Source organism: Protopterus annectens, chromosome 1.part0 (genome assembly GCF_019279795.1).
Source record: "Protopterus annectens isolate FY-2018-M chromosome 1.part0, PAN1.0, whole genome shotgun sequence".
Taxonomy (NCBI): Eukaryota; Metazoa; Chordata; order Ceratodontiformes; family Protopteridae; genus Protopterus; species Protopterus annectens.
Window position 1 is genome coordinate 203,694,831 of NC_056725.1, and position 24,703 is coordinate 203,719,533.

Consider the following 24,703-nt stretch of genomic DNA (forward strand, 5'->3'; position numbering starts at 1 on the left):
CATAGTAGCATAAACATATATATATATATTGTTTTAGTTTATCGTTTTATACTATTTACTACCTTGAATCCGTTGGGGATTTGATTTTTTTGACAGATAAACTTGTGCTATAAAGGCCGATTGTTTATGTGATATACACAACTAAGGACAGCTTAGCATTCCACTGCATTCTTGGTTCTGGGTGGTTTTGCTTTATCTTTATTTTTATATATATATATATATATATATATATATATATATATATATGTATATAAACTTTGTAAAGAATATTTTCTTCTCTTACTTTGGCCTTATATATATTTTAGTTGGGTCTACTTCAGTAGACGGAAAGTTCACTTACCTGACTTTCAGATAGCTGAGACAAAAAAGCCAACAACCGGAGAACACCAAAATCCCAGAACCGACTTCCCACTCCAGGTAAGTAACCACTTGGCCTCCCTGTTCAACATTGCCCTTTACCCTCATGGTAGTGTGAACTCATCATTGGTATATTTAGGTGGGGGATGGGGGGTGTTGCCCCCCCACATGGCTGGTTTTACTTTCCTTGAGTTTTACTATTTTTTTAGGATGGCCAAGTGGTTACTTACCTGGAGTGGGAAGTCAGTGTTCAGGATGTCTGTGGTTGTTGGCTTTTTCGTCTCAGCTATCTGAAAGTCGGGTAAGTGAGCTTTTGGTCTACTGAAGCAGATCCAGTTTAGTTATACTCCTGCTTAGTTTTTCATAGTCTTAAGCAGGACCTACTTGCAATTACTTAGGGTAATTACTGATTACCTTAATATACAGGGACTTGCCACATAGTTGACTTCAAGAATAAAAAAAAAGCTCATAACTCCTTATTCTATATATGTAATCTTAGGTATAAAACTCTTTTTTAAATGCAGTATTCGATATCAACATTTACTTAATTTAATGTTAATGTTCATTCACCACATAAAGAAGTAAACTACTCAGAAGACTCAATGACAACAGGTTGGTATATTACATCTTCAAGGCAAACATCTAGCAAGCGGAGAACGTTGAAAGATAAACAGACCACGTTAACAGATTATATTTGCATCATGAAACACTTCAGGATTATAGGAGTCTTTTCACTTTAAAAAATATATCATACCAAAAATTGTTTCAGATCTATATATATAAAAACATAGTTTACTTAATATGGTGGGTTTAATACTCAAAACATTAAGGTTTTGTTACACTAATAAATACCATATCTAATGAAACAACAATCACCTTGTTATGCATATTTAAATCCCAGCACAGGAGTAAGAAAATTGAAATCACTCTTAAATAAAATTCTGAACTGAAACAAAACAAATTAATTCTCATATGAAAGATTAGCTGCCCCACTGAAGAAATGGATTTGAGTTCCATCTCCAGAGCCACAACAGCAGCATTATCTGCATACATTAAGAAATGGATGCAGAGTTTCAGCCTTAATGCTATAACTGAATGCAATCAAGCTTAATCTGGTCTATGTTACATAAAACGTAATAATCCACCACACATTTTAGAATATACACATTGCACATATCTTACATTCTGAAGGTCAGAATATGGAGTGGTATGATGTTATACCTAATGCTATATCAGATATTCATTATTTATTTTCCATTATTTTGTTATAATAATGCTTCTAACAGTGCTATAGAATATGTCCTCCATAAAAATAAAAATGTAAAAAAAAGTTGAACTTGAGTTTATGAAATAGATATCATTTGAAGACATTTATTGTACAGAAACAGATTACTAACCAGTACTATGAGCTATGAGATTCCTTAAAATGTTATTTACATACACACATAAATATGGAAACATTGGAGTAAAAATATAAGCCATCAATAAGACTACATGCTAATAAACAATCTTATCTGTAATGATTTCCAGCAAAACAGAGGGAGCAGCCTTCATTATGTATTCAATTACAAAATAATGATGACACTTAAGAAATTAAAAAATGCCTCTCAGTATTCTGTGTTACCCAAAAATAAATAAATTAATAAATACATATATAGCTCATAAGTTATAAAATATTGTCATGATTCAGTCATATTAAGGAAATGTGTCACACAGAGAGAGGACTGATACTAATGATGGAATTATGCTATCTTGTTTTATGAAATTTTATTCAGTCTTATATTTCAAAGTACTGACAACTCATATCATTCATCACTGTAATCTAATATGATCTCTTCAAGATATTAAATATAAAATACTCTCAAATGAATAATATCCCATTGCAAAACAGTCTTTATTACACTATACAATATAATACTATAAAATAAATAAAGCTAGGCATCAAGTTCAGAAAATATTCTCAGAAATTTATAAAACATTTATTTTTTTTCTATGTGTTCTTTTTTTATTCTTAAACACAAGAAGTGGGTTGGTCTGCTCACCTTTTAATCCCAACTTTGAACCAGAGGCAAAAAGTACTGTTAATTGTAATAAGATATATTATTAATATTACAGGAGTTATCTCTCTCTCCCACTATATATATATATATATATATATATATATATATATATATATATATATATATATATATGTGTGTGTGTGTGTGTGTGTGTGTGTGTGTGCACACGCACATGTAAGATATATAGCTATATCTATCTATCTATATATATATGTTTTACAGATTATCTACTAACATGAATGGATTATAATTGATGTTTACTTCTCAACTGTCTTTTACTCTCTGACTTATCTGGATTATATTCTAATCATAAAAAAACATTAGTTCTAAGAAATAATATAACCCACTTCAATGCTATTACAATCATTGATGATAAAAACTGAGATGCAACATCATTTTTTTGTATTTATCAATTTATATATCTAAAACAAAGGGCATAATAAACAATTGACGTATGAAAAAATACAGTCCTCTAAAAAATTTTGTTCAGAAATGATCCAAGTTTCTGTCTCTCCAGCAAAAATTAATTGTAAAAAAATGATGCCAGATCTTAATGTGATATACATTTTAGAAAAAACCCTATATGGAAGTGATGAATAGAATGTTAAATCAATAGCATAAAAGAACAAGCAACTACTTGTCTGAAGTACCAGGCTGGGTCTAAAACATCATATCTGGCATGAAAATCAAAGAGGTTTTGGCCTTTTAGATATTGCTGTATGTGCAGTAGCTGCATTAATGAAAATATATTTTTTTATTGGCTGGATTTTATCTACAACATTCGTTGGAAAGAATTGCTTGGGCATTGGCATAGCCAGACATAAATATGGATTAAACCTCATCTAAAACTCTTCTATGTACCTGGTACATAACCATATACTAATGTAAAGTTATAAAACAACTCAGCTTTAAGAACTTCAAAAAGTCTGTTTTTTCCATATCGTTATTATTGGGAATTTTAATCTTTCCAATTAAACATTCCCTTGGTCCAAGTCAACCTTAATCCCAAAGTTTCTCATAGAGCTTTAGCATCCCCATACTGTAGCACTTATTCATGGAAATGTTCTTCATTTCTCACTGCTAAATGTCTTTAATATCCTTTGCCTACATGTGCTACTTGCTGGAAGTGTGCTAACCAGTCCAAAAGTGCTTGATAGATCTATTTAATAAATGTAACTTGCTTTCTGCGTTATGGACTGTTGCTCAGGGTTTTATGCAGATAGCATGATCTGATCATTTTTTGTTTAAATAATCAACTGAATTCGATGTCCCCACAATTAAACATGGAAGAAAACAGCAATGACATTTACTGAGGAAGTTTCCTGCAGCATATTCCAAAAGTATTAAATAAGTTATAAAGTTTTCATGTTATTGAAACTACAGGTAGAACTACAGAAGGGGCGAGATGTTCATAGGTTTATAGGTAGGTACTAGGCTATTGGCCCTACAACCTATATAAGCCTAGCCAAAAAGGTACCCTGGCTTTCGCCACCCAAGAAAATTATTTTCCTATGCCCCTGTCAAGCAAAGCCACAGAGGTGATCCCCGCTGTGAATTTCCTATTTCCCATCCAATCATCAAGATTTTTCTTGAAGAGTGCTAATGAGGAGCTTTGTTTGATATAGATAGGTAATTTGTTCCAGAGTATGGGAAGTCTCTGGGACAGGAATCTATCCTTCCAGCATGTTCTGTTTATTGTGGTGAAAAGGTTTAGGTCCCTAGAGCATGTAGCTTGGAGGAATTGGTATTTCTTTAAGTGGAGCATGTCCAACAGCTCTGGGTTTGACATAGCTTTGTATGTTAGGCAGAGATCACCTCCGAGTAGGCAATATGCGATGGAGTAAAGCTGGAGCTTTTTGAGACGGTCTGCATAGGGCATCTGTTTGAGGCTGGTAATCTTCTTTGTGAGGTATTTCTGTGGCCTTTCCAGTTGTTGTAGATATCTTGTGCAGTGCATACCAAAAGGGGCATTGTACTCTATAACGGGTCTAATGAGTGAAGAGTAGAGGGGAACAATGACCTCTTTTTTCCTGGATAAGAAACCTTTTGTGATGAGGTGTGCCACGTAGAAGGATTTCCTGACTACTGTTCCAATGTGATTATCAAAGGAGAGACTACTGTCTACCTGTGTCCCAAGGTCTCTTATCACACATTCGGTGTTAAGTAGACTACCACCTATGTGGTAGCTCATGTGTACAGAGTTTTTACCAAAGGAGATGACAATGCACTTTTTGGCATTGAGCTTGAGACCATGGCTTTGACACCAGGCATCTGTCTCAGTGAAGCTCTTTTGTAGGATGTCCACATTGTTAGGAGTTTTGATTATGGCTCCTAGTTTGCAGTCATCTGTGAACTTCATTAGCCAAAGACCTTCTTTGTTAGCCTGTACTTCAGAAAAGTAAATAACAACAGGAGAGGACCCAGGACTGAACCCTGTGGTACTCCACTTGTCACTGGTCTGAAGTTGGATTTGGAGTCTGCTACTTTCACAGTGTGGGTTCTGTCGGTGAGCCAGTTGGCAACTCATCTTGTGACATAGGGATTTATACCTAGTTTAGTGAGTTTATCTATAATTCCAAAGTGAGGGATGATGTCAAAAGCCTTGGCGAGATCTAGATAGGCTGTGTGAACCACCTTACCCTTGTCTATGGCTTTGGTGACTGCTTCAAAGAAGTCTATCAGGTTTAGGAGACATGATCTGCCTTTTAGAAACCCACACTGGGTGGGGTCCAGAGTTTGGAGATTACCAATGTCTTTGTTTATAAGTCCCATGATGATACATTCCATGTCCTTGCTGACCAGGCTCATTAGGCTAATGGGGTGGTAGTTCCCAGGGTCCATGGTGGCTCCCTCTTTGTGGAGTGGGATAACTGTCACTGTGTGCCATTCAGTGGGCACAAAGCCTGAAGTGAGGCTATGACTGAACATGGTGCTTAGGTGGGGTGCCAATTCATTCTGTAGTTCATATAGAACACAGCCTGGGATGTTGTCAGGTCCCATGGATGCTGTATTCTTGGCTTTGGAGAGTGTGGTTTTTTTACCTGTGCAGCCATGATTACAGGATCTTTGCATTCTTCCGGTATAGAGATGGGCCCTTTAGGGGGTGAGAGGGGGTAAAGTTAGCACTGAACCTATCTGTCAGTATGTTGGCAATATCAGTTGGTTCTGTATATTTAGTGCCATTGTGCTGTAACTCAGAGCAGAGTGTTGCCATTAAGATTCTTGACATAGCTATAGAATGCTTTGTGGTTGTCTTTAGAATCAGTGGTGATTTTGTATTTGTAACTAGCTTTGGAGGATTTTATGAGGGATCTCAGCTTCTTACTGAGGCTGACCAGGGAGTTTCTCCAATCATGGGATTTTACTCTTTTTTGTAACAGTTTCTTTTTTATGTTGTACAGTTTGTTTATGGTAGGGGAACACCAGATTGGCTTCTTTTTTGGCAGGATAGCATCTTGGTTCTGTTAGGGATAGCACGATCCATACACTCATGTAAGTGCTTATAAAGTACATTTGTGTAGGATTCAGCAGCCGTACCTCTATTGTCCATCTGCATGGGTGTCGTGAAGTTTTCCACTTCTGTCTTAAGAAGAGTGAAGTTGGCTTTGGAGAATTTTTTTACGATGGTTTCCCTAATGAGGGTGGGGGTGAGATGTGGATGTCTAGGGTGATTAGATTGTGGTCTGATCTGACCAAAGAGGAATTGACCTCTGGTATGGAACACTGGTCACCCATGTTGGTAATGACCAGGTCTAGGATATTGCTGCCCCTGGTGGGGGTGTGGATTAGTTGATCCAAGGTGTTGGAATTTATGTATTCCAGAAAACATTGAGCAAAAGAGGTGATACATGAGTAGTTTTCCCAGTTAATGGTAGGGTAGTTGAAATCACCCATTATTAGGATGTTGGGTTGTACTCTAATATTTTCCAGTGTATCAAGAAATGAGGAGTGGGAATCCTGGGACATGGTGGGGGATCTGTAGCAAGTTACAGTTTGGATTGCGGTCTTGCCCAGAGTTAGTTGCACTTGGATAATCTTGGATGCATTATGATGAGCAACTAGCCTGGAGGTGTGGATATCCTTAATGACTATGGACATGCCTCTGCCTTTAGTGTTTCAGTCCAGGTTAGGTAGCTGAAAGGTGTGGCATGAATTATAGCCTGTTAATGCAGGGGTGCACTCTGGAGCCTTTAACCAAGTCTCTGTCACTGCCAGATGTCAGTGTTTTCCATTTTAAGGATTGCCTCGAGTGAATACAATTTGAGGTTTAGAGGTCTAGCACTGAGTAGCATTACCCTCAGATTTTGCTTGCTTGCACCTGTTACGGTGGTGAATTTGTCATTTGAACCTTGCCTAAAAAGACACTATAGGGGTGGCAAGAGACTTAGCCAGTATCTGGAATCTCAAGAGCGACAGGTGCAGGCCATCTCTGGCAAAGCATCGTGGTCTGTCTATCATGTCATCCCAGGCAGACAGATACTGGTTCCCCTTAGAATGACACCAGGAACTTAGCCAATTGTTGAAGTCAATCATTTTGTCCTTGTACTGTGGTATCATTCTGGGTGATGGTAGGATGGTACTCAGGGTTAGGGTCATACCTGCCTGGGCTACAAGACTGGAGAGCTCCTCCATGTCTCTTTCCATGTAGTCCATGGAGGTACGTCTCATGTCATTCACACCAACATGGACAATGACAGAGTCATATTTGTACTTGTTCTGGAGTGACCTAAGTGGGTGCATTATGTGGCAGATCCTGGCACCTGACAGGCAGCTGACAGTAACTTTCTCCTTGTTTAGCCTGGTGAGTGGAACATCAGTGTGCTTGACTATAGAATCACCTATGACTAGAGTGTTGTGTACATTGTTATGCCTTATGGGCTGTGGTTGAGTGGCACACTGAGTTTGTGGCTATGTGTCATTTGGGTTGTGTTGGGTTGTGTTGGGGGGGGAGGTTGCTTATGTTTCTGCTTTGGAGGTCTCTGTTGCTTAAGCAGATTGTTATTGAGAGCCTCCATGAATGTAGGTGTATGTTTTGTGTTTCTATGTGTGTGTTTTGGTGGTGAAGGTTTTGAGGGACTATGTGATGAGTGTGGTGTGGTGTAAGTGTTAACCTTCTTCTCTTGACTTTCTAGTCCAGTCTTGGGTGAAGACAGCTTTGCTTTCGTTTTGGCTATATAAGTGCATCTCTCACAGGTTACATTGTTGGGTGGTAGGAGGAATGGGTTGTCTGTGTACATACGGCAATTGCTGCATTGCCCCAAGATGCCCAGATTCATCAGGTAGACAGGAGAAAACACTGGGAGCTGACCGTTAGACATGCCTGGATAGGTGCTTATTTATTAAGTACTAAAAACTGTTTTCCTCTAGACAAGTGAGGAAAGTTGAGTGCTGTAGTAATTTGTAGCTTATTTAGTGATTATAACGATTTCTGAACAAGTGCTGATCTCAAAAAAAAAAGATGTGAGTGCTAAAACTAAAAAAACTGGCTAGTTCTAAGGGAAATTTTGAAGAGCAGACTTTATGGCACCAGGAATAGTTTAACCCTAGCTAAGCAGCAATGCATAAAGTGTATATTTTTTTAATATAATAGTAGCAAATGAGCAAACTAATTTAAACAAATTAACCAATTAACCAATAAAAAGCTAACAACTGAGCCCCGTTCTAGCAGTCATTGATCAGACAAGTTCTGACTGCACAGTCCTGCCACTAGGGTGCAGGGGAACCTTCTCCAAAAAAGATGGTCTGGATTAGTGCTCAAATTATACAAACAAAGCTAGATTTAACATGTCTGAATTTACTCTATGCTACGGCAAACAAGCATACCAATTTCAGAAAGAAACTGTTCGAAAAAGCAGGCACAATAAGCCTTTAACCAGAAACTCCCAACTCAGAAGGACAGAATCTACCGTCTCCTCCCACAAGAGTGCAGACCACACCTTCTTAATGTAAAATAACTGGCCCAAAGCCCAAGTGCTTAAACCAGAACTAATACACTTTTAGAATAACAGGCACTAAGCCTTCAATCAGCAACTCCCAGCTTAGAAGGATGTAAGCTACCTGTCCGGCCACAAAAGTGCAGACCACAAACCTTCTTAATGTAAAACAACTGGTGTGAAGCCCAAGTGCTTCAACCAAATGCTTAGAATAACAGTTACAATTTAATCAGGCTACTAACAAGCAGTAAAAATGCAGCAGAATAAATGCAATTAAGTAATTTTAAGAACAAGCAGCAAATGCAAAATAATAAAGTAGGAAGAAACACAAATACAGTAAAAGCAGATGAATAAAGTGCATTTTTATATACAACAATAGAAAATGAGCAAACTGATCTAAACAAATTACTCAATTAACCATTAAAAAAGCTCAAAACTGAGCCCTGTTCCAGCGGTCTTCAATCAGACAAGTTCTAACTGCACAGTCCTGCCACTAGGGTGCAGGGGAACCTTCTCCAAAAAGATGGCCTGGATTAGTGCTCAAGTTATACAAGCAAAACTAGATTCAGCATGCCTGAATCTAGTCTATGCTATAGCAAACAAGGCACACCAATTTCATAAACAGTTCAAATAAGCAGGCACAACTAGCCTTTAACCAGAAACTCCCAGCTCAGAAGATCAGAATCTACCCTCTCCTCCCACAAGAATGCAGACCACACCTTCTTAATGTAAAATAACTGGCCCGAAGCCCAAGTGCTTAGAACAGAACTAATATACTTTTAGAATAACAGAAACTAAGCCTTCAATCAGCAACTCCCAACTACCTGTTCTGCCACAACAGTGCAGACCACAAACCTTTTTAATGTAAAACAACTGGTGTGAAGCCCAAGTGCTTCAATCAAAGGCTTAGAAAAACAGTTACAATTTAATCAGGCTACTAACAAGCAGTAATAAATGCAGCAGAATAAATGCAATTAAGTAGTTTTAAGAACAAAGAACAAAAGCAAAATAAAGTAACAAAGTAGGAAGAAACACAAATACATTAAAAGCAGATGAATAAAGTGCATTTTTTATATATAACAATAGAAAGCAAGCAAATTGATTTAAACAAATTGCCCAATTAACCAGTAAAAAAGCTCAAAACTGAGCTTCCAGCAGTCTTCAATCAGACAAGTTCTAACTGCACACTCCTGCCACTAGGGTGCAGGGGAACCTTCTCCAAAAAGATGGTCTGGATTAGTGCTCAAGTTATGCAAACAAAGCTAAATTCAGCATGCCTGAATCTAGTCTATGCTATAGCAAACAAGGCACACCAATTTCAGAAAGAAACAGTTCAAATAAGCAGGTACAATAAGCCTTTAACCAGAAATTCCCAGCTGAGAAGGGCGGAATCTAGCCTCTCCTCCCACAAGAGTGCAGACCACAAACCTTCTTAATGAAAAATAACTGGCCTGAAGCCCAAGTGCTTAAACCAGAACTAATACATTTTTAGAATAACAGACACTGAGCTTTCAATCAGCAATTCCAAACTTAGAAGGATGTAAGCTACCTGTCCTGCCACAACAGTGCAGACCGCAAACCTTCTTAATGTAAAACAACTGCTTTACATCACTTTTTTTTTGCTTGCTATTAAAAATTTCACTAAGAAAAGATGCATTTAATTTAATCATCAGATATACTCTAAGCAATATAATGCAACATTTTAGTAACAGGAGCAAGTTAGCTGGTTATTACATCATGAAATCATGAAGGAAGCTGAGTTTTTGTTGCGGTTGTACATGCTGTCACATTAGATTCACAGAATAATTTGTAGTAGTAATGTCAGACTTACCTGAACATTTCCCCAAATTAGTATCATCAGCAGAAAGACTATGGGAGGCTCACCCATCATCCAGCTTCAGAACAGGCATGTGGACAAAAAAGCTCTGATGTCTCTGTCCTCAGACATGCTGCAGAATTTATTGTTGCACATCAGGTTAAGGCTGCCCGAGTAAAACTGTACACAAACATACATACAGCATCTCACTGGAAGAAAAACACAAACATAAGCAACAGTGAATGCAGATGACACTATCCATTTACCATATTCTTCATTTCTCATTACATTGGAATTTCTTGCTATATTATTTTGCATTGATAGTTTTTGCAGTTTTTCTCAGGATGAGGTTTAGTTCATTTCCTGAATTTGTCTAATCAATGCAAGCTTGCTTAACTTGTACTTGTCCCATACCTAGACACAGAAAATTAAGGCTGTGAGTTGCCTATAAGATGTTTACTACAGTCCAGGATTTGATTCCTACAGCTTCCATTTACCTACTGCATGACACTGAACAAGTCACTCAAAGAGAAAGTGTTGTGGGGATTTTGGGCTAGGCTCCTCAAGGGTCTACTGGACTTCAAACCTAGTAACTACCTCTGGACCTCTAACTTTTACCAACATTTTGTCATGAACTTATTTCCTTTTTGCCATATTATTTGCCTGATCTTGAAATGTATTTATATGAAAGTATGATAAAAGAATGATGGAATTTGTATTTTGCTTGTGTCTTATTAACCATGAATACCACACAAATTCCACTTTGTGACAACGGTGACATGCTGATTTGCTACTCACAATTTAGAATTAAAGTAAGTGTTACAGCTGGCAGAAGAAAAAAGTATGCAGAGGTCCTGCTTGTAAACCATTCCAACAGAAGAATAACTCTTCTTAAATGCAATGCACGAACAAGATCTTACAAAAACTCAATATAATCTTTTAGAGTACAATACCCTTCTTATGGTGCTAATACTTGATCAGTGAAAGCAAAGTATTTGAAACTAAGACAATGCACCCCACCACACCCCCACTACTTATATATACTAACTCCGAGGTCACACAAACCACCAAAACACACCACTACACACTCCAAACACACTCACATACACACAAACCCTAGCCCAAACCCTTTAAAAATAACACTTACCTAATGCGCCATCGCAACCATGGGTTCGACATTTCCAGCTTCGGGATACTGCAGTTTTGCCCAACTGCAGTTTCAACACTTTGGTCTCGAGATACTGAAATTCGACATTTCAGTATTTCGAGATTCCAAAGTGCAACTATATATATATATATATAAACATACAATGCCAGATGCATAATGGGTCTTACTGGACAGAAGTTATTCTCAGAAGAAAGATGGGTGAATGAAAAGGAAGAGATGATAAGCAGATTTTAGTGCTTGGAGCCCTGTGTTTGCAGAAAATCAGGCATGTTAAGTACCTTTCTGATGTCAGACAGGTGCTTAAGGACTGTTAAGCTTGAGTTTCATACTAGAGGATAACACCAGCCAGGGCCAGCTTCCAAAGAACAGAAACAGAAGATACAACAGCTTTAAAAGTTGATAGGCACTTCACTTTGCTACACTTTCAGTTTTCTTAAATAAAAAATGCGGCAGGGCAAACTGTGTCTAACAGGATTTAAAGACTAATTCCTCTGCTTCTCTGTATACCAGTGATGGGCATACACTTTGTGTACTTCATGCCACAGGCATGAGCTTTCTCAAAGTGCATTAAAAGTATGTGTGTGTGTGTGTGTGTGAGTGTATGCGTGTCTGTGTGTGTGTAAGTTCATGTTAGTGTGGTATATGCGTCCATGGTGTGTTTGTATGTGTGTGGATGTGTTTATGTATTTATGTGTTTGCATTGTGGTTATGTCTGTGTGTGTCTGTGCTATATGTTTGCATTGTATGCATTTGTGCTTGGGGAAAGGTGTATGTGCTGTTGATGAGCATGTGTGGACCTACCTTTATAGGCTGGAGTAAGTGTGTGTGTGTGTGTGTGTGTGTGTGTGTGTGTGTGTGTGTGTGTGTGTGTGTGTGTGTATTCATTTTTAGTGTGCTGCATGTGTCCATGATGTGTCCATGATGTGTTTGTATGCATGCTTGTACATACATTTGACTAGAGTGTGCATGTTTGTGCGTGCGTTGAGATACACACAGACACACACACACACACACATATATATATATATATAGATATATGGCTCTATGTCAAAGTAACAAATTACTATAACATCAAGTTGTAAAATGGTGAGATGGAAATGACGAAATTTTCCAAGGGTAATTGACAATTGGCCAACAAGACTTAAAAAAACAAACCAAAGCAAATAAAACCTACCCAAGTTGGGGGGAGGCTTTGCCCCCCCACACTCCCCCAGGTGAGATTGCACTACAGTGGTGAAAAGGGCAAAGTTCACTACATTGGCCAGCTGACTCCTTTCACAGTGAAAACTTCCGAAGATATGGATATTTGTGAATGTAAACTTTCATAATTTCCATCTCACTGTTTTGCAACTCGACATTATATTAATTCTTTATTTTGACATGGATGCATATATGCAGGTTTAGTGTAACATATGTGTTTATGTGCAGCATTTCTGTTGAAGGTTACTGTTATATATGTAAAACTTACAAGAAGATCTAGAAGGACAATTAAAATCACTTTATTGCCAAGTCAGACAGAGCTTTGAATGAACAAAGACTGCCAATACACACATGGTAGTCACTTTATATTTTCTAGTGTGGCTTCCTTTTCAGTATCTAAATGCAGAGGTCTGTATGCCACACTTGCATCCTTTATGTCTTCCACACATAATGTAATGAATATACTGAATGTCCGCAGACACTGTCCACAGATGAGGTTGCATAAGCACTGCTGAAACAAAACTAGTCCCATTTACAGTTAGGTATAAAACCACTACTTTAGTTTCACTAGACAGTAGGTCAGATGATCAAGTGGTCTTCTAACCTTTGCTGTTGCTTCAGTTCTGGGATTCATTCCTGGCTCATTGACACAACATGTCTACTGTTTTGCATGTTCTGTTCTGCATGATAGGTTCTTGCAAGAGTCAGGTAACAAGGCAGGACTGGTAACTACCATTGTCTTCATCTGAAACATTACCTCAGTCGCTGCCTGAATTTCTAGTCTCTATAGTCACATCATCAGCATGGTTATGTCATTATCCACTACATGTCTGCCTGTTATGGTTAGAAAATATACCTGAATTATATCATTGAAATTGGTATGAATTTGGATAGGTTTTACCCCCAGTAATGTATGGAACCACTTTGGCCATCCCACATATGCTTCTTTGAATGATCTGTTTTCCACCATGGGTGTTTCTTCTTTTTCATACCTGCCTTAAAGATTTATAAGAATTTTCTCACAAACTCAATTCTTGATGGGATAGCTCTGACTTGTCACAGATTTCTCAGAATATCTTTGACATTTTCTTATATTTACGCCTTGTCCCTCATAAAATTGTAGACATTCTGGTAAATCACTGAAGATTGCAATCCGTTTCTCAAAAAAAATTCATGTTGAAGCAAAACCTGTGGTTTTACTAATTTTTTTAGGCAAATTAGAGTAATATTTAAAAAAAAATCTATGATTTTAGACCTTTCTCCCCATAATAGTTTTGACTTTATCAAGAAATCTTGAGCAAAGAAGTTGTGAGACATGATTGCTAGGTGCCATGGTATACTTGTGGAATACATTGTTTTATTCTGACTAAAAAAAATCTTCTGATGTAACCTGGGTTCTGTTGTCAATGATGCTACGTTCAGGAAAGCCTTGTTGAGAAAAGTGTTTTTGCATTAGTGGCAGATTGAGGCATGATTGCAGTTAAACCAAATAACTGTCTCCATGTTAATATGCATCCACTGCTAGCAAGAACATTATTTTCATAAAGGGACCTGCAATATCATTGTGTAACCTTAACCATCATCTGCAAGAAAGCTACCAATGATGGAAAATTGTGCTTGTCTATCTTCTTTTTTCTGATCTATTTGACAAGGCACACAGACTCTGCATATAATCTTTTTTTGACTGAATTTGGCCACCAAACTAGTCTTTCTGCTTTTAATTTATACACTACAAGGGTGACCTGTATGGGATTCCTTAAACAGAGCATTTATCTTATACAGAAGCTATTATCCAAATGCTACTTAACACATAGCCCTTTTCCAATGAAAATTCAAATTTTATTTTGTAAAACATTTCAATCTCCTGTTTCATAGCAGCTTGGGTTATAGCTGGAGTTGGTGTTATTGTGACATCTTCCCAGTCTGAGCCAGTAATAAAGGAGTCTGAATCCTCACCACTAACACTGGAGATGGATGTTTACTTGGAACAAAAATGGACACACACAGTATTTCCAGATGTAGATCTCTGCATCGAGCACAATTTTCCTTAAGAGCACACAGGAAACACACTCAGTCTGGGGTCTAGGTTTCTCTCTCTCTGTCTCTCCAGGTCCCCAGTAAGACTTCCCACTGGCATAGCTGTAGAATAGATTCATTAGCTGAGTGTCCATGCCAAGTCCTCCAACACCCTCTCTGTTAATCCAGGGCTTTGTGTCCCTGCCCCAAGTAGCTGACACACACATTCTTTGAGATTTGATTTTCACATGCACACACACACACACACACACACACACACACACACACACACACACACACACACACACACACACACACACACACATACACACACACCTGGGAAAAGCTGGCACAGATTTACTAGCTAAGCCATTTTCTGCCCAGACTATAAGGTAGTTACACTGTAACCATACACTCCAAAGCCAGCTACTCTAAGGCTCCTACAACGGTTCATAGGTTCGTAGGTGTGTACTAGGCTAATGGCCCTGGAGCCTTTACAAGCCTAGCCCATAGAAGTGCCCTGGCATCATGCCGCCCAACGTTAGTTCTCAGTGCCTCTATCAAGTAGAGCCACTGGAGTGATCCCTGGGGTGAACTTTCTATTTCTCATCCACTCATCAAGATTTCTCTTGAACAGGGCCAGTGAGGTGTTCTGCTTGACATGCATGGGAAGTCTATTCTAGAGCATGGCCAGTCCCTGGGTTATGAACCTGTCCATCCAGCATGTTCTGTTGATTGTGGTAATGAGGTTGAGGTCTCTGGAGCATGTGGTGCGGAGGGATTGGGATTTATTCAGATATAGCATTTCTAACAGAGCTGGGTCAGACATGGCTTTGTAAGTCAAGCAGAGATAGCTCATTAGTAGATGATATGAGACAGAGAAGAGAGATGGAGTTTTATGAGTCTGTCCATGTGTTAAGGCCTAGGATCCTCTTTGCGAGGTACTTTTGTGGCCTTTCCAGCTGTTGCATATGTCTAGTGAGGTACATGTTAAATGGGCCATTATACTCGATGACTGGCCTAATGAGGAAAGAGTAGAGAGAGAGATGATGACCTCTTTCTTCCTGGATGCAAAACCCTTGGTAATGAGATGTGCCACACAGAAGGACTTTCTAACCACAGTGGCAATGTGGTGGTCGAAGGAGAGGTTGCTGTCAACCTGTGTCCCCAGATCTCTTATAACGCCTTCAGTGTTCAGTGGGCTCCCATAGATGTGGTAATTAGTGGGAACTGAGTTTTTCCCAAAGGGGATGACAACGCATTTTATGGCATTAAGCTTAAGGCCATGGTTTCAACACCAGTCATTGGCCTCAGTGAGGCTTTTCTGTAGGATGTCTACATCATTTGGGGATTTAATAATGGCTCACAGCTTGCAGTCATCTGAACTTTTGAGAAGTAGATACCAAACAGGAGAGGACCCAGGACCGATCACTGTGGGACTCTACTCATGACTGGTCAGCAGTCTGACTCTGAGTACCTAATTATACTGAGTGAAATTAATATTAATACAAATTATAGTGTTTGACCAATGTAGTAAGGCTTTCAGGAGTGGCCACAGAGTCACCAAATAGATATGAGTACTCTCAAAGTTTAAAATATTCTCTAAAGGACCAGCCACATCTGAAAGTTTAAATATATTTAATAATAAATAAAAAAGAGCATGAAAATACAAAATATATATTTACAATAAACACCAGAGTTTCTATCACAGGAAGAATTAAAATAGCACATATGAATACATTCATACAGATACAGAAAAACAGTACTTAACTAATCTCACTATATTTTCCTGACTGATCTAAAGAATTACTATTCCTTGGTCACCTGCTAGAGCAAAGCAAGATGAAATGGGAGGGACCCTTCTTTGTCAAGTTCCAAAAAGAGAGTGCCATGAGACTTCAGTCTCATCTAGTATTAAAATATCATTACAGAGCTGGCTTACAGAATGATTTCACACACATCTGGTGATATGATTTATGGTTGCCAAACTACCCCCTTGGCTAGAAGCTGCCAAGATTTAGCAAATATGAGTCAAAATACACACACATAGAGCTTTGCTAAGATCAGTTGCAGATTTTGGAAGTCATAAAAAATTTCAACCTTCCACCCTTCCAGAGTAGCAATTAGTTCCCTGATAGAGACAATACAGCTGTATTCCTAGTCTTTGTTTTCCCAGACATTTTGTCTCTGTCTGCAATCAGAAATGTAATATGCAATATTTATGGCCTAAGTTAAGTAATTCAATTTCAGGATATTTTTCTAAATGTTAGCTAGGGCTGAGCTGAACCTCTTTTCTTCCAGTATCCTCTGATACAATATTAATTTCAACAGCTATAACAGTACAGTCTGTATATTTCTTGTCTGTCCAGCAGGACACACTGTTGATACATTTTTTAACACAAGTAAATTTGCAAATACATTTTGCAACACAAGCATCTGTACAAATCAGTTTGATATACAAATGACATGTAATTCTTTACAGAATTCCAGCCAGCTATACTAGTATGTATTACACATTCACTGCCCTACTTCTCCTGGAATAGGTGACAATACCTCACATCATCACAGCTGTCATTGTTGTTGTAAACAGCTACCCGTTCTGTTGCCCGTTGTGGTGAGGTCTAACCTGCTACCATAAGCACACACTGTCCCTGATACATCTGAGATGTAGCAGTGCACAAGCTATTGGAAATAGTTGCTGAACTGAATTGCCAGCTTAACATAACATGCTAATGTCCCCAATGTGCAGCCAAGGCAATTAAAGGCAGAACATTTATTGACTACTCTCCACCATGACACCAGAGTAGGGAGCAGGATCAGTGCACAGCCATATAAAGGAGGAAAGACAACCTGCTGATATCTTCAATACATTGCAAATAGAGAATATTGGTTAAACAAACAAAACATGTGGCATCTGATCACAATGCAAATACATGCCTTAGATAGTACCACAACAGAATGAATGTAACACCCAAGTATTCTACAGAGCTCCATTCTGGTAGTGTAAGTGCCTTTGTAATCTTTTAACATATGGTTATAATTTCTGTTACCCAATCGCATAGTTGAAGAAGTCTATTATAGCCCATTGGATCCACAATATTCCCAAACTCCTTTTAGCTCGATCATATCTTGACACATCTCTTATGGTCTAATGACCCGCTTGCAGTTTCATACAACTAGGAAATTTTGCTACATGTGTCTCTCTGCTGTCAAGTGGAGTATCTAGAAGTCCCATTCATCCTTTTATCTGTAGTAATTCTAAATGGGCAGATGAGTCCTCCGCTCAAAACTACTACCATCTCTTACTTCTCCAAACAGTGAAGCTGATTAGTAGAGGCTTCCTAATTTTTTTCTGTGCTAGATTAAATGTTATATCTGAATAAGAAGTCAGCCAGGGAAGAAGATGTGAGGAAGACATAAAAAACACCTCAGTTTTTTAGCCTGATAGAGGACTGGGGGTGATTGAAGAGGATGTATTAAGAAGGGATACTTTGAAGTACCAAGGACTATAATATTATAGAAACAAAACTGTAAAATGTTGGAAAGGACAAAAAAGGCATCTGAAACTGTTGTAGTAGAGGTGATAGTAATAATAAAATAAAATAATAATAATAATAATAATAATAATAATAATAGTAGTAATAATAATAATAATAATTATTATGAAGAGATGGTGTGGTACACTGGTTTCATTAAAATTTAGGGACATTTTCATTGGTTTAGAAAGGCTAGAAAAACATTGTTTTTGAGTGGAAATGTTACTCATTACTGGTTTAATTTCTCCAAGTCTTTTGGGTTTTTAATACCATGATGAGAATGGACTCCATTCCTAAGTTAATATAAGATTAACGTTTGTGAAATAATAAATATTGTTTCAGTCTTTGATGTTAGCCTGAAGTGCTCTTCGCAGCACCAACAATGTGCCCAGAACTGACTCCTGTAATTCATATGGAGTTGCATGTAGCAGCAGCTTATCTAAATACCTCAACAAATTCTCATTTATGAGACCCATTGCTCCTACTATTATTGGAACTGTCTGGGTATCTTTCTTTCACATCACCCTTGTTTCTGCCTGCAAATCCTGGTATTTTATGACTTTGTGTCTCTCTGTACATAAGATGTGGCAATCAGTGGCTGTAGCAATTTCAATGATCAATGCTACTTTTGTCTTTTTTCAAGGACTACTATATATGGTTTACTAGCATCAGTTTTTTTTTTTAAACTGTTGGTAATAGGTGATCCCATGAGAGATAAATTTCATCATTCTCTATAACACATTGTGGCTCATTTTTGTCAACTACTGGTTTGGTTTCCATTCCCACTTGACACTGATAAGCTACTGCTTAACTAAGAGGGGAAGACGTCTTAGATTTGTTCTCTTTTCATGTTTCAGAGGTTTCTAGTGAGGTCAGCAGATATGTATGCAGTCTTACAACTGCAGATCTATAGATGTAATCAATTTCACGGAGGTCCATACCTCCTTCAGAACAAGGAATATATGATCTTGGTATACACTGATTTTTATATATATCATTTGATAAGCACAAAGCATTTTTCTTGTTTTTCTGTCTAACTCATCCAATACCTTCTGGGGAGGTCAATCACCCAAAAGCTGTAAGTTAGAACAGGAAGAGCAAATTGGTTTAAAGCTTTGACTTTGTTCCTAAATGTCAGGGTGTTTCAGAATTTTAAGTCTTCTAAAATATTCCTTACTGAGTTTTGTTTGCATTTATTCATGTTTTATTGATGATCTTTTATCAGCTCCCCAAACTTTGCACACTCCCTCATGGTCAAGTCCCTTTATATCAAATTCCTGTCCCAGATGATATTTTCTTGGTGCTGCAGATTTCTTGCTTTTGCACATTTATCAAGACCAAATGATATTCTTATATCATCTAAGAAAGTTTTGATCACATGCAGTTGTGCTCCCAGCTCCTCATCTGATGAACTATACAGTTTTAAAACATCCACAAAAAGAAGATGAGAAGTCTTTACACTTTGTTGTTGTCTGGGAACCAAATTGTAACCATGAACTAATCTGTTAAGTAGACAGCTCAATGGGTTAAGGGCAAGACAAAAGAGCAGCGATTACAAAAATTTTAGCCCTGGGATAATAATTTGTCCTTTATCATGACTTAACTGCAAAGTGGTTTGTCATTGTTTTATGGACACTGTAATGCAATTGATCAATGCAGGGTTTATCTTATACATTTGTAAGAACTACTTTCTCCATGAATATGAAATGCAGTCAAATACTTGTAATCTATCCATGCCATACTTAGATTCTTCCCCTTTCACAATTCTCCATTATGGATTTATTTAACAACAAATGATCCTTTGTTCAATATGACTTCCATGTTGCCCCTTTTGTTCTATTACCATGACTGAGTTTTCATCTAAATGATTATACAATTCCAGTGTATAATTGATATGTCATTTGAAGGCAAGTTATTAGTCTATAGCTTTTAGGATAGTTTGCAGGTTTTCCCTTAAGTAGGAGCATTATTTTTCCTGTTGTTAACTAGGTTGGTATCTGTTTGGGTTGAGTATATAAGTAGTTCTTACTCAGGGCTAAATCTTCATGTAAAGATGTTAATACTTTTAGCCAGAAGAGAGGTCCTGCATCTGGGCCTGGGGTTTTCCATTTAGGAGCTTTTCTTAATTTTGTTTCAATTTCTATTTATTTTATTTATTTATTTTTATTTTACATTTGTTAACCAGGCCAGGGGAGAAAAACTCCACAGTAAGTAAAATTTTACAAAATATGTTAAAATACAGTATACAGAGAATTTTCAAACAATATGTTAAAATATAGTATACAGCAGAAGACATAACAAATACCTATATATACAGGAAAAACAGTTACACATGGTTAATAGCAGAATAAGTATACCAATTCAATCAGCATTAGGAGTAGACCTAGACTGTAATATATATTACAGTAGGTATATTAGGAAATGAGGTATATATGTGGAATAATTTGAGGACTTATGCAATACATGGACATAGCCACTTATTCTTTAAGTGTGTTCTAAGTGAGTTTTTAAAGTGAGAAGGGGTAGGGGCAAAAATCAGAGTAGGAGGGAGATTATTCCAGTTCTAGCTATGGAGTGGGAGAACAGTGCTTTTCCTGCAGTACTGTTAGCCCTAGAGATACAGAGGAGGGATTTGTCGGAAGATTGGAGAGGATGATTTGCATTATAATGGGAGAGAAGCTGGCCTAGTGCATGTTTTTTTTCTGGATGTGTTACCACATTGTAGGCAATGACTAATTGGTGATAGGTTAGTAGCTGGGGAAGTTCCAGCCATTGTAGTTCCCTTAGAGCCTGGCAATGGTGGGTTCTAAAGGTGGAGTTTGCAAACTTGGTGATTTTATTATAACATGATTCGAGTCTGGCAAGGTCAAGTTTTCTAAGCTGGGTAAGAATTGGAGCAGCATACATTAGGGTAGACAAGAGGTGAGTTGGGCTAGGGTAATCTGTGCTTGTTTCAAGAGGGATTTCCTGTGCCTATATAGTATTCCGATTTTTGTAAGGACTTTTTTGATAGTTTGTGAAATGCGGACGTCAAAGTGTAGATTTTTATCAATTTCAACACCTAGAAGTTTGGTATGGTCAGAGGGAGAGATAATAGTGCCATTTTTGGAGGAAATAGTGAATGATAGAGGGGTGCAAATGGTTTTGTTGGAGGTGAAAAGTAGTAATTTGGGTTTATTAGGGTTTAGGATAAGTTGGATATGAGTGATCCAACTTTCCACAGAGCTAAAGGATTCCTGGGTGAGTTGTTGTAGGGTGGGAAGTGATGGAGCTGAACAGATAAGAGTTGAATCGTCAGCGTATTGTATAAGTAAAACATGCTGTGTGGTGGTATTTCCCTGGCTGTTACTTCATCTCATTTCATATCCTGTAGATATGAACTTTTTATCTGTTTATTTAGCTTCTTTTATCCATTCAGCATCTTTGTTATGTTCCATAGGGCCTTCATACACATTTCTCCAAAATGTGTTTATTTCTTCTTTTTTTGTGGTGTTTCTATTTCTTTTGCTTTGTTTCCCAGTTCTCTATAAATCTTTTTTGGATCATCAATGAATTGTTTATTTTGTACTTTCTGCCTGTGCTGATATCTTTAGTTTATTTGCAATAGTGTAGTATAGATCATAGTCTGTAGAAACCAAAACACCAGTGACCAGAGTGGAAAAACGCCACAAAGAAAAAACAAACCCACTCTATGCTGTTGCCTCAAAAAAAGTCCACAGGCATGAAATGATCCAAAGTATTGGTAAAAACACAGGTTTATTACTCAAGCCAGTCAAGGCAGTCAAATAGCATAAAAAACATGCAAATCAGGTAAAACACAACTGTAGTGTATCCAACACAGTCTAGCACTTTCGTCCTGCTCTAGGACTTCTTCAGAACTGTGTTTGCTAAAACCCACTCCCACTTTTATACTAACAATTAACTAATTAAGGTTTAAATCATATTAACTCTATAGAAACTATTAAAAAATATAATAAATTTTAATGTTTCTGTGAATGGAAAGAAATGTTGCTTACTAAGCAAGTTTCTTCTCTAATTACAAAATAGTAGCCCTATGTTTCAGTTTAGGTTTTATAGATACATTGTCATTAATGCCTGGGGTTACCGTGGCGTTAAGTCTCAATTACCACCCAATTTCCACCCTCTCCAAGTTGTTTTTCCAGTTTCCCTCTCTCGGATTGTTACTAGTAACCACCAGAATACCAAATAAGAAAGAATGGTTGGGATGGTTTTAATGTGCCTGTACATAGCATTATTTTCATCATGTTTTCTCACAGCATACAAATGCTCATAGATCCTCCTTCTTAAAGTTCTTTTGGTTTTACCTATGTAAAAATGTTGACATTCCTGAAAAATAGCTATATAAACCAGTCCTTTGGTAGTACAGGACCCTGTTGCTAGTTTTATCTCCCTGTCCCTTACTTCCAACAATACTGAGGTTCCCGCTAATATGTACCTACAATATTCACATATTCCACATCTAGCTGTCCCTCTCACATTGTTCTTAACTTTAATGGGGTGTTCCAATAGAAATTTTAAATTGTAGTTAGTTTTAAAAACAAATGTTGGTTCTTTTCCTACTATGTCTAATATTTCCTCGTTCCCTTTGAACAACACCCAATTTTTCTTGACAATGTCCTTAATCTTACTACTTGTTTCTCCATAAGTCACCACCATGGATTGAGTATAATCTTTCCTTGTGTTAGTTTCATTCTCCTTTACTAAATAGGATCCCAGCAGGGGTTTATACCTACTACCCCACTCGCTAATAACCTGCTCACAAATGGGTAGTACAAATTCTAATGGGTAACCTCTTTCAGAGAAGAATTTTACTAGTGTGCCCATTTCTCTCTTTACTATATCAGTGTTAGAACACATTCTTGCTACCCAGACCATTTGACCCTTTACTATATTTCTTTTTGTGTATAGCAGAAAACTACTTTTAAATTCTAAGTAATCATTTGAAAAAGTTGGTTTTCTATAAATTTGAGATTCAAATTTAATGTTTTCATAATTCTTATTAAGTAAGACATCAAGATAATTAATACTGTCATTATTAGAAGTACCAGTAAATTTAAAATATTCATTTAAATTATTTATATATTCCATAAATTCTTCATGTTTATCTCCCATAGATCATAGTCTGTTTTAATCTTGGGCAATGCTTTTATCATGTCTATCTTCCTAAGTATTTTTTTCATCTGTTCCCACTTCTATACAGTGACACTTCTTGTCTTAATTGCTTTATAGTTTTCTCTATACGATACTTCAAGCATGATAACATTTGATTTCTTCCCTTCCTTTGCTTTATTACCCAGTATTTTGTGTTAAGACTATCTGTTACTATGTTGCTGCACAGTAATATATCTTATTTACTTCTGTTATATCACATGGATCTCTGTTAATAGTCTGCATTACTGTGTTCATTTGTTTTAATATACTTCTAACATTTTGGGTCTTATTGACTTTCTGTAACTTATTCTTTCATTGGTCTTAATGTCTCTCTCTATTAAATCAAGCAATTCTTTCCTTAGATCTTTTTCTTCTAAACTGAGAGCCCATTCTTTATTGTATGTTTCTGGCAAACATTCTGCTGAAAGTTCTAAAATGTCTTCCTGTGACATTCTCTTCAAATGCAACCTGTCTCATTCATTGCTGCTTCATATGGGAACTCACTGACCTATTACTCCACAACTTTGACTTTGTGAGCTGCCACTGTTTTCTGCTCCTTCCCCTGATGTGTAATTTCCAACTGAACTGTTTTACTGGTTTCATACTGAAGGCTCCAGAGTATGTTCATGTGGCAACAGATGCTTCCCATTCCACCTTTTTCTCCTTAATTTGGGGTTCTCACTGTTCCATCATGCTGTGACATTACTAGAGTTGGATTTTCTACACTAAATCCTCCACTTTGCTGCTAATCTATAACTTTTGTTTCTATTTCTTTAACGTCTCAATTACTAATCCTCTTTTTTACTTCCCCCCTTGTTTTCTTATTTTCCATATCTGAATTCATAGTGGAAAGGGATGATGATGATGATGATGATGATGATGAAACAGGAAGAACGCTCAAGAAACAAGGAGGAGAGACTGAGAGTTTGGATGTAGGCCTTTAAGGAGAATAACAATAATCATACAGAATATTATATCCATAAAGAAGCAGAAAGTATTCTAAGAACTAAACCAGTATGGGAATGGAGAAAGGAGATTCTGCCAATAGGGAAGACTGGAATTAGGGATACAGACAACAGGCAAGAGGGAGCTGGAATTTATTGGAGAAAACTGGCAAAGGAACAAATAACTAAACAGGGAAAGATAATAGAATGGGAAGATACCAAGAATTTATTTGGACTGCAGGTTAGAGATTGCCTTCCCTATCAGGGATTAATATCAAAGTATAGATAAAGAGAAAGAAATAGGGGGGGTCTAAATGAAAGACCAGCACTGGTAGAGTTTTTAATAGAATCTAGAACAGAAGCTGCCATTAAAGAAGGAATAATTAGTAGACCATATAAAATATTGCATGATAACTATGACAATCAGTCAGAGGAGATTATAAAATGGATAAGCCATTCACAACGAAACAATAGGAGGATATAGGTGTGTCTCCAAAATAT

General features: G+C 37.3%; 1 protein-coding gene across 2 annotated transcripts in view; it reads right to left on the reverse strand.

Moving 5' to 3' along the window:
• Window positions 1-24,703, reverse strand: part of LOC122790142 (glucagon receptor-like) — a 2,645,547-nt gene that overhangs the window by 1,782,106 nt on the left and 838,738 nt on the right. For both annotated transcript variants that reach the window (XM_044057770.1, XM_044057782.1), the window contains one exon: window positions 10,182-10,375. In XM_044057770.1, the coding sequence (XP_043913705.1) occupies window positions 10,182-10,241 (60 nt within the window). In that variant the 5' untranslated portion in view covers window positions 10,242-10,375. The remainder of the gene's footprint in view (window positions 1-10,181; window positions 10,376-24,703) is intronic.